This window comes from Myotis brandtii, unplaced genomic scaffold (assembly GCF_000412655.1).
Source record: "Myotis brandtii unplaced genomic scaffold, ASM41265v1 scaffold174, whole genome shotgun sequence".
Classification (NCBI taxonomy): domain Eukaryota; kingdom Metazoa; phylum Chordata; class Mammalia; order Chiroptera; family Vespertilionidae; genus Myotis; species Myotis brandtii.
Window position 1 is genome coordinate 3,272,839 of NW_005356437.1, and position 11,090 is coordinate 3,283,928.

Here is an 11,090-nt window from a genome sequence, read left to right on the forward strand (position 1 = left end):
CTGGTGTGGCCGCACACCAAAGGGTCATGCATTCAATTCCTGGTCAAAGGCATGTACCTGGGTTGCAGATTTGTTTCCCAGCCCCATTTCAGGAGCATGCAGGAGGCAAACCAATAATGTATCTTTCTCATACCAATGTCTGTCTGTCTGTCTGTCTGTCTCTCTCTCTCTTTCTCTCTTCCCCCCCTCCCTTCCACTCTCTCTTAAAAAAAAAAAAATCAATGGAAAAAATATCCTCTGGTGAGGATTAACAAAATAACAATATATTTTTTTAGACACAGGAGATAACACCCTGAATTCCCAGAAAAGCAGCATGTGTTCTCAGAAGCATCCAATTGACTCCAAACTAAATTTCAAAGTGACAGGAGAAACATTATATTGAATGTAAAAACAACATTTCTAGAAGTAAAAATATAATAATAATCACTGTGGAATGCTCAGTGGTTAAAAGTGTTGCAGTGTTTCATGCTTTAAAAATCTTACTCTTAGAAGCTTCCTAATTAGCAGTATTTCCATAAAGTTCTTCTCTGCACTATCTATTGCAACCTATTTTCATTGCACATCTTTTGCTAAGAACCATTTCACTGCGTGCCCACCATGGTTACCTCTTAAAAAATTACACTTCTTGAGACCATTTAAATGAGGCAGGTACTGCTGCTCATAGATTAATCTTTGGTATTTTGATGTTTTTACAAGGGAAACACCAATTTTTTAACCCTCTGCTTGTATTTCATCCTGCAGTCAGCGACAAGTAGCACGCTTGTGTGGTTCTCGGAGACATTGCCACGTACAGTTCCTCAAGTGTCCTGCAGCCACATGACTCTCAGCCGCTCCTGGACAGACCATTTACAAGGACATCCGGACTCGTCTGGTTATTTAGAAACTGATAGTAAGAGGTTCAGCTGAAAAGCAAAGTGAAAGGCAGCATTAGTTCTGCTGAGGAATACCACAGAAAAGTTGTTTAGAGCCTCAAAAACAGAACGAGAGGAAAAGTCTAAGATTTTTAAGAGACCAGGAGACATGGCTGTAAGGTATGAACTGGACCTGCGATGCTGGTCTGACTGCTGAAGCTGCCACTGGGCACTGAGTTTGATGGAAGCCTGTGGGGAGTTACACAACGTCACCTAATCCAGACCCTCAACTCATTCAGAATCCAACGAGGACGACAGAAAAAACTACAGACCAACACTGACAAGGCACAGAAATACATCTAAATAACCAACTCCACCTTTTTCTATGCAGAGTGTGCTTTCAGAAGAGCTGTATGTCAGACAAAGTCTTTAAATGACTCTCAAAAGCATAAGAACAGGCATGACAAGTGAATTTCAGCTCACACGCTCATTCTTACTGAACCCAGGAGCGCCCTGACCACTCTGTACGGGAGGTTGTGAGAAAGCCAGAGAAATCTACATGGCGACCAAGGGGAAATGACAACCTGCACACTGCAAGTTGTCACCCAGGCCCTAGCAAGATTTGCAGTTAAATGAACAGAGCAGTGAACCCTTCTATAAAGTATAAACTATCTTGATAATCATAATAATCATGCATCCCTGGCCAGTATGGCTCAATTGGTTGGAGTGTTGTCCTGTGCATTGAAGGTCGCAGGTTGGATTCCTGGTCTGGACACATACCTAGGTTGCCGGTTTAATCCCCAGTCGGGCGCGTACAGGAGCCAACCAATCCATGTTTCTTTCTCACATTGATGTTTCTCTCTCTCCCTCTTCCTTCCTTTCTCTAAAATCAATATTTTTTTTAAAAAATAACCCCATAACCTCTTTATCAATTTGTACTTCCAGTGCAAGGAACAAAAAATCACCTCTGTCTTTTTCCTGACCAACATATAAAACCTGGATCTAATCATGAGAAAAAAGGACAACTTCAAACTGAGGAACATTCTACAAAACAACTGGCCTATCAAGGCAAAGAAAGCCAAAAAGGCTGCAGAACTGTTCCAGATTAAGAGAAACTCAAGAGCTGTGACAAGCACAGCACCTGGGCTGGATCCCTGAATATAGACTTTGGATTAGATAATAGCATCAATGTTACATTTCCTGTTTTGAGCATTGTGGGAGGGCAGAGTAAGAGAATTCCTCATTCTTAGGAAATACACTGAAATATTTCCAAATAAAGGAGCAGAGTGTCTCCCAACTTCCTCTCAAATGTCTTAAAAAGAGGGGCAAGGAGGGAGAGGAAAGGAGAAAGCAACAATGATAAAGCAAACGGGGCAAACTAAACAGCTGAGTAAAGTTCCTTATTACCATTCTTGCATTTTTCTGTAGGTTTGAAATTATAAAATAAAGTTGCAAAAATATTTGTACAGATGCTCCTCGACTTACAATGGGGTTATGTCCTGATAAACCCACTGTAAGTTGGAACTATCTTTAAGTTGAAAATGCATTTGATTAGCCTAATCTACCAAACATCATAGCTTAGCCTCGCCTAACTTCAACGTGCTCAGAACACTTCCATTAGCCCACGGCTGGGCAAACGCATTTAATACAATGACCACAGTAGAATATCTGTTATTTACACTCGTGATCTGGGAGCTGTGGCTCTCTGCCCCTGACCAGCAGCATGAGAAAGTATTGTGGCACATATCACTAGCCCAGGAAAAGATGAAATTCAAAATTCCCAGTACAGTTTTTACTGAATGCATATCACTTTCACACCATCGTAAAGTCAAAAAATATTAAGTGGAACTATCATAAGTCAATGCACTGCCATACATTGGGTCTTAAGAAAATGGGTCATCGGAAGGAGACTTGTCTTGGGGTGGTGAACACACAGTACAATATACAGTTGATGTATTATAGAATTGCATCCCTGAAACCTATAGAATTTTATTAACCAATGTCACCCCAATAAATTCAATTATTTTTAAAAAGGAAATGGGTCACAAAAATTCAATTTCCAGGGAAATTTAAAATGAGCGAGAAAGTGAGAGTAAACCAGATGGTTCCCTCCAGGAACAATGCAGAGCATGGAAATACAAGATTCTGGTTTCCACCAGGCAGCTCTTGGCCAAGTGACTTAACCTCTCAAGGCCACAGCTTCTTCATAAGTAAAATGGGGTAAATATAGGAAGGTCAAGTGAAGATTAAATAAGATGATACATGTCAAATGCTTAGAACAGCACTTGGCAGCAGGCAATAATACTAGCTATTATCTAGAAAATGTTAACAGTTCTGAAAGAGAATCAAGGCACAGAAAAAATGAGGGTCTCTATTAATGTTTTTCAAACTGTAGGTTTCAACCCACTGGGAAATCATGAAAATAATTTAGTGACTCAAAAGAATAAGGAACAGAAAGACGCAAAGCAAAGCAACTGAGCTGCACATACTGTAAACCTTTGTAAGTTACAGATATACACACATACACTAAAGCATGCATCTCGCTGGCAGGAGTCACATGGAAGCTCAGGAACTCTGTTCTTAATAAGTCCTGCCCCGCTACTGCCCATTCACAATCACGCAACTGACTATGACTGGAGGAAAAAAATTTAGACAACTATGTTGAATGGTTTCTCTTGGATTTGCAACCACTGAACTCAACTGAGCCTTCCTCCTCATAGCTTTAGCACCTCCTCACTCTCAGTGGTGACCTTCCTTCCTGTTTCACTCACACACGTGAAGCAGAGGACAGCTTCCATGAGCTCCCAACACCTCCACTACTCCCGCACATGTGCCCCACTCAGCCTTCTCTCCTTTTCCACAGACAGAACTCCATGCACCTAACAAAGGCTCCACCTTCCAACAGCTCCTGAGATTCCATCCCCCTTCTCTACTCAAGGACATTTTCCAGCATAACTTTTTCCCTCTCTTTGGACCTTCCTCATGAACATATAAACATGCATTTCCCCCATTTTTTCAAAATAAAAAAGGTTAATAACAATAACAAATAAAAGGTTACCTATAGTTCAATAACAAAAATAGTTATCTACAGGGGGGAAAGGAAAAGGCTGTAGGGTTCTGGAATGGGAAACAAGACATCTCCAGATTTACCTTGTCTATAATTCTGACTTGGAAACCATGTAAATATTTTATCTAATTAAAAAACAAAATTAAATCAAAATGGGGGGAAATATATCTAAATATTAAAATCAAGTCTAACTAAATTATAGTTAACTAGAGGCCCGGTGCACAAAAATTTGTGCACCCGGGGGGGGCCTCAGCACGGCCTGTGCCCTCTCGCAGTCTGGGACCCCTCAGTGGATAACCACCTGCTGGCTTAGGCCCGCTCCCCAGGGGTTTGGGCCTAAGCTGGCAGTCAGACATCCCTCTGGCAGCCCAGGAGCCCTCAGGGGATGCCCACTTGCCAGCGGGGAGCAGGCTTAAGCTGCAGTCGGACATCCTTAGCGCTGCTGAGGAGGCGGGAGAGGCTCCCACCACCAAAGCTGTACTGGCAGCCGTCAGCCTGGCCTGTGACTGAGCAGAGCTCCCCCTGTGGGAGTGCACTGACCACCAGGGGGCAGCTCATGCATTGAGCGTCTGCCCCCTGGTGGTGAGTGTGTGTCATAGTGACCAGTCATTCCCAGTCGTTCTGCTGTTAGGGTCAATTTGCATATTACCCTTTTATTATATAGGATAGCCAAGATATAGAAGCAATTTAAGTGCCCAGCAATAGATGATTAGATAAAGATGTGGTACAAATACACAATGGAACATTACTTGGCCATAAAAAAGAATGACATTTTACCATTTGTGACAACATGGGTGGACCTAAAGGATATTATACTAAATGAAATAAGTCACATAAAGACAAATATCACATGATTTCACTTACATATGGAATTGAAAGAAATAAATGAACAAACAAAACAGAAACAGACTCATAGATACAGAGAATAAAGTGATGGTTGCCAAATGGGAGGGGATTTGGGGGGGAGGGCAGGTGAAAAAGGTGAAGTGATAAAGAAGTACAAATTGATAGTTACAAAATAAGGTGAGGGGCTGATGGCTGTTTTCAGGCTGGCCAAGCCCCCCAGCAGGGACCCTCACCCCATGAGGGTGTGGCCGGCCTGGGTGAGGGGCTGATGGCTATTTGCAGGCTGTCCACGGCCCCCAGCCACTCAAGCTCCCAGTGGAGGCTGGCTGGAAGCAGGTATCTGGGATTTATTTATCTTCTATAATTGAAACTTTGTTGCCTTCAGCAGAGGCCAGAGCCGGCCAGCACAGGTGGGAAGCTTGGCTTCCTCCATTGCTCACGCAACCAAGCCTCCTGCTTGCTCCAGCTCCATGGCTGCCGGCCGCCATCTTGGTTGGGTTAATTTGCATATAGTTGCTCTGATTGGCTGGTGGGCGTGGTTTGGGGCATAGCAAAGGTATGGTCAATTTGCATGTTTCTCTTTTATTAGATAGTATAATCACAGAATATAATTACTTCAAATAACTTATAAAAAGTCTATTAATGTACAACCCTAGAATTACAGAGATAGCTTTTTAAAATATGATCCATTTTAACCATACAGAGGAATATATACAGCCATGAAAAAGAATGAAGTTCTGATGTATGCTACAACATGGATAAGCTTTGGAAACATGCTAAGAGAAAAAGATCAGTCATAAAAGGCCAGAGTAGACAAGTCCATAGAGACAAAAAGATTAGTAGAAGAGTAGAGAATGGGGACTCTGCTAATGGGTATGGGATTTCTTGGGGGGGAGAGGGGGTTGGGGAGGGCATGAAAATGTTCTGGAATTAGCCCTAGCTGGTTTGGCTCAGTAGATAGAGTGTAGACCTCCAGACGGAAGGGTCCTGGGTTTGATTCCAGTCAAGGGCACATACCCAGATTGTGGGCTCGATCTCCAGTTAGGGGGCATGTAGGAGGCAGCCAATCAAAGATTCTCATATTGATGTTTCTCTCTCACTTTCCCCCTCTCTCTTCCTCTCTGAAATCAATAAAAATACATTTTTTTAAAAAGGAAGGGAGGGGGAGAGAGGGAGGAAGGGAATGTTCTGAAATTAGGTAGTGGTAAAGGTTGTATAATTTAATGACTACATGAAAAACCAATAAACTGTCCACATTAACGGATGAATTTTATGGTATATGATTTATATCTCAATAAAAAATGACCCATTTCTCCTCCAACTACCACCCCATCTTTTCTCTCTCCATATAAAAAAATCCCTCAAAAGATTTACCCACACTCTCTACCTCTAGTCTCTCTCCTCTCAGTCTCCATCCACTCCAATTAGGTTCTCACCAACCTTACCGCTTTCTCCCAAATTCTCTAGTTCTTACTATACTAAAATATTAAACTATACTAAACTTAAAATACCTATAGAATCAGCCTACTCCTAATACATAATAGGTTAAAAAGTTGCTGACTGAACCAAATGAATCACAAACTAAGTTCTATATTCAGTTTTCTAAAAACAAATACTTCTAACATCTTCTCTCTAAAATAATTTTCTTTTTCATTTGAAATGTGGGCCTCTTTTCATGACATTGCAAACAAAATTATTCAGCAACCTAAATACCACTATTTGAATCTTTCACAAACAGTTCATCTTAAACACAGCAACTTTCAATATTAGAAAGAATTAAAAAGCCATTGAAAATTCTAAAACTGAAAGGGGGCAGAAATAGAATGTTGGGGAACCAGGTAGTATTGTAATAAATATTAATCATGCTCTGTTAACTGTGACTGTTTTGTTCTGATTAAAGAAGGCACATTCTAACTTGGCTGGCAGCTGCACACAGAACCTGGGAGCTCACCTGGAAATGCAGTCGTTGTCACCCCCCCCACCCCCACCACCCCCGTTTTGGAGCTGCCCATTATCATGGAAAGATTAACAACTTTGTTGCAGAAACCAGAGCCAGAAACCAAAATCACCAGCCCTTTGAAGATCCCCAGATCTTTTTGCATACCTGCAGGCCTTTGGAAATCTCCAGCCTACTTACCCGTTAACTGCCCATTTGGCCCACCCTTTGGCTATTTCCCCATGTAACCCCAGCCCTTGCATATTGCTAAGCCCTTTGAAGAGCCCCAGTCCTTTTGCATATCTGTAAACTGCCCATTTACCCTTTTGCCTACTTTCCTTTATACTTCTACCAATATAAGCAGCTGGCTTATGGTGGGCTGCAGAGCTGATTTTTGTGGATGACCTGTTACTCTCCCATGCTGCCAGCAATACTGGAATAAATGCTATATATGACTCAACCCTGTCTCTGCTTAATTGGCTCGAGTAGTGACAGGCAGCACGGACCCATTGTTTGTCCAGTTACAAGACCATCATCAAAAATTTGACAAAGTATGAACCTCTTACTCATCAGAATAAAATATTGTACAGTATTTACTCAAACAATTAAATAACAAGAATCTTCCGACTATGGATTACCTGTTCCATAGTAGGACAAGCAATGATGTGGATATCTTCAGGACTGAACTCTTCCTTTAACAAAACATGGAGCTTCTGGAAGACTTGTTGAACATTATTCTTAGAAAGAGAAAAGGCAATCATATTAAGTGAGTCGCTAAAAACATCTACAGCCATCTTAAACATGAAGCACTAAGAATATTAAATGGTAATTAATTGCCAAAATGAGTGGAGGAAATGTATCTTTCATGGGATTATCAAAGACATAGTTTGCACTTAATATTTCACATGCTAGCACAACCCAAGTAAGACTTATCATAGAATGCTTCCTGGAAAAACAAAACCATAGCAAGTCCTGTCCCCCAGAGAACCTTCAGCAGCAATTTCTTAACAAAAGACAATCAAGTTCCCAGACACAAACTGTACTTTAAAATCCAACCAACACCTTGGGTAAGGATGTGAGCCCAAAGTAGAGCTGGAGTTATGAGTTCTAAATTTGCTCTGACATTTAATCCCTTAGTGGCTGCTACAAGCCATTTATTTCCATTACTCACCAGTAACACAGGTATAATCCCTTAAAGGCTGCTCTTTCAAGTGTTGGGCCACACATCCAATGCGAAGTTCTAATTATTTATTTATGTATTTATTTACTAATTTCTACTTTTAGGGAGAAAGTACTTCAGTGACAAAGTGAGGATGGGGGAAGGGGGAGAGGTATAATCAGAAAAATGCTGCTTATAAACCTTTCAAGAATCACAGTGATTATTACTTAACTTTACCAGAATAGTATGCCAACAGGAAGAGTTATACTATTTTTAAGTATCTACAGGAAGAGGAAAATGGTAGACAGGGCCAGAACACTTGAAGAGACTGGCCAACATTCAAATAAATTATCATGATACTCACCCTAACAGGTTTAAACAAGATGAACTCGGTATCTTTATTGGATAGGTACAATGACATACTTCTCAAGGTCAGAGGCAGCTTTGCTTTTATGGTCTTGTAGACACTTGCCACAAGGTCACTAACCTTTGCTGGAAAGAAATTAACCTCATTTGTGTCACGAAGAAAAAGAGAAGAAACATTTCCATTTTAATTCAGAGGGGAATAAAGGGAGGGAAAAATAACAAAACAAAAAAAGACTATTTCTCCAAAGAATTCTTTCCCTTTTCTTGTTTATTTATCAAGTTTAATCACAAACTCTATAAACATTAATAATCTTCTAAATACAAAATGCTAATCCCCAGGGCTAAGGTAGCAAAAAGAATTCCTTGGCATGCTTCAGGACATTTACTGGGGCTGTAATGTGGTTGGTGCCTTTGGAATTTGGAGATTAAGTGCTAAGGAAAATGAGTTTATTCATTTGCAGAACTGACTCACAGTAAGAGATGCTCTCTGCCTTACAAGATCACTCAAAAAATATCCACATACATTGAATGGGAACTAAAAATTCATTTGTTACATTCTTATACTGTATTATCAAAAAGGGAATAGAATTCCAGAAAATTCTAACTGAAATAATTATGTAGCCAAAGTGTAGTGTCTGAAAAAAAGTTAAAATGGAAGAGTAGCAATCTGTACAAAAGTATTTAAAAGAGGAAATTAACCTAGAAAGCTACAAAGGAAAAGACTGATTAATAATTTCAAAGATGCTCAACTTCATTCATAACTAAAGAAATGCATATTAAGATATTTTCAGATTAGCAAAAATTAAGATTGTGAATATCCACATTTGACAGGGGTATGGGGAAACAGACACCTTCATCCACTGATGATGGGAGTACAAATTGGTTCGACCTCTTTGGAGGGATATTGAGCAATGTCTAGCAAAATAAACAATACACATACTCTCTCACTTAACCTTTCCACTGCTAGAAATTTACCTTGAAGGTACTCACAAAATAAAATATGTGTGTACAGGGACATTTCTTAAAGACTGTATGGAAAAACAAAAATACTAAAGATAACTTAAGTACCATTAATAAAAGTATTAAAAATAATTGTGCTACAGGGATATATTCTGTGCATCCATTAATCTGAATGGATGGAGCTGGACAGGATGGTACAGAAAGGACCCAAGCTACAGAGTAAGTTAAATATGCAAAGAATAAACATAATCTTATTTATGCAACATGTTTTAAGTTCATATAAGTTAGTATATACATAAATAATATGGGGAGGCCCAGCTGGCATGGCTCAGTGGTTGAGCGTCAACCTATGAACCAGGAGGTCATGGTTCGATGCCCGATCAGGGCACATGCCCAGGTTGCAGGCTCAATCCCCAGTATGAGGCATGCAGGAGGCAGCCAATCAATGATTCTCTTATCATTGACTAGAGGCCCAGTGCACAAAATTCGTATACAGATAGGGTCCTTAGGCCTGGCGGCTATCAGGGCCAATCTGTGGGCAACCGGCGGGGCGATCAGGGACGGGGGGGCCCCCGCTGGCACCCACCTTGGCCAGCCTGGCGCTGCCTACTTGCCTGCCCTTCCCCCACTGGCACCCATCTTGGCTGGCCTGGGTCTGTAGGCTGGGGGCAGATCCTGCGTTGAGTGCCTGCCCCCTGGTGGTCAGTGCGTGTCAGAGCAACCGGTTGTTCTGCCATTCAGTCAATTTGCATATTAGGCTTTTATTATATAGGACTAGAGGCCCAGTGCACAAAAATTTGTGCACTCGGCGGGGGGTTCCCCAGCCCGGCCTGTGCCCTCTCGCAGTCTGGGACCCCTCGGGAGATAACAACCTGCTGGCTTAGGCCTGCTCCTGGGTGGCAGAGGGCACGCCCAATCCCTAGGTGCAGCCCCTGGTCAGGCTCAGAGCAGGGCCGATTGGGGAGTTGGGGTGCCGCCCCGTCATGCACAGAGCAGGGCAGATCAGGAGGTTGCGATGCCACCCTCAGTCACGCTCAGGGTAGGGCCGATTGGGGGGTTGGGGCACCGCCCCCTGTCACACTCAAGGCAGGGTCGATGGAGAGGTTGCAGTGCCACCCCCTGTCACGCACAGAGCAGGGCCGATCAGGGGGTTGGGGCGCTGCCCCCGTCACTCACAGAGCAGGGCCAATCAGGGGGTTGGGGCTCCGTAGTCTGTCACACACAGAGCAGGGTCAATCAGGGGGTTGGGGAGCTCCCCCCTGTCACGCACAGAGCAGGGCCCATCAGAGGTGGAGAACAGAATTATTTTTCATTTTATACTTTCTCACAATTCAAATTTTATATCACGCTAAAATAACTTTTTTTTAAATTGAGGACACGGTTGTGGTAGAGCAGAATAGGAAAGTGCCAATCCTCTCAAGGAGAACAAATAATCCAGAAAGTGGTTATTTTTCATAAAATACATGAAAGCTCCTTTAAGACCATTAATTCCACAGGCTCTGGTTCTGTCATTACTAACACACTTCAAGGTTCATTAAGACAGTTTTCAGAGCCCTTGATCACCAAAAGGTGTGTTTGGAGCCTAGTAAATAAAGTACAGTAATCCTCCCTTATCTGAGGTTTCACTTTCCACATTTCAGTTACTCTCAGTCCACCATGGTCCAAAAATATTAAATGAAAAATTCCAGAAATAAATAATTCATAAGTTTTAAATTGCACACCATTTTGAGTAGGGTGATGAACTCTCGCCATCCTAGCCAGGACATGAATCATCCCTTTGTCCAATGTAAAGGGTGTCCCAAAATTCACGCAAGAAGTAATTTTGATAGAAAACACAGGTTTATAATTAAAAATTGTAAATTTTTTATTGATTCATAAAGTATACAGTATAGGATTATGTATGGA

At 41.7% G+C, this 11,090-nt stretch overlaps 1 protein-coding gene across 1 annotated transcript in view; it reads right to left on the reverse strand.

The window, feature by feature from the left end:
• Positions 1-693: 693 nt before the first annotated feature.
• The window catches only part of COG3 (component of oligomeric golgi complex 3), a 79,901-nt gene continuing 69,504 nt past the window's right edge, over positions 694-11,090 (reverse strand). The window contains exons 22-24 of the mRNA XM_005863241.2: positions 8,224-8,351; positions 7,339-7,437; positions 694-902 (exon numbers count right to left, since the gene is read on the reverse strand). Coding sequence (XP_005863303.1) covers positions 873-902; positions 7,339-7,437; positions 8,224-8,351 — 257 coding nt within the window. The 3' untranslated portion in view covers positions 694-872. The remainder of the gene's footprint in view (positions 903-7,338; positions 7,438-8,223; positions 8,352-11,090) is intronic.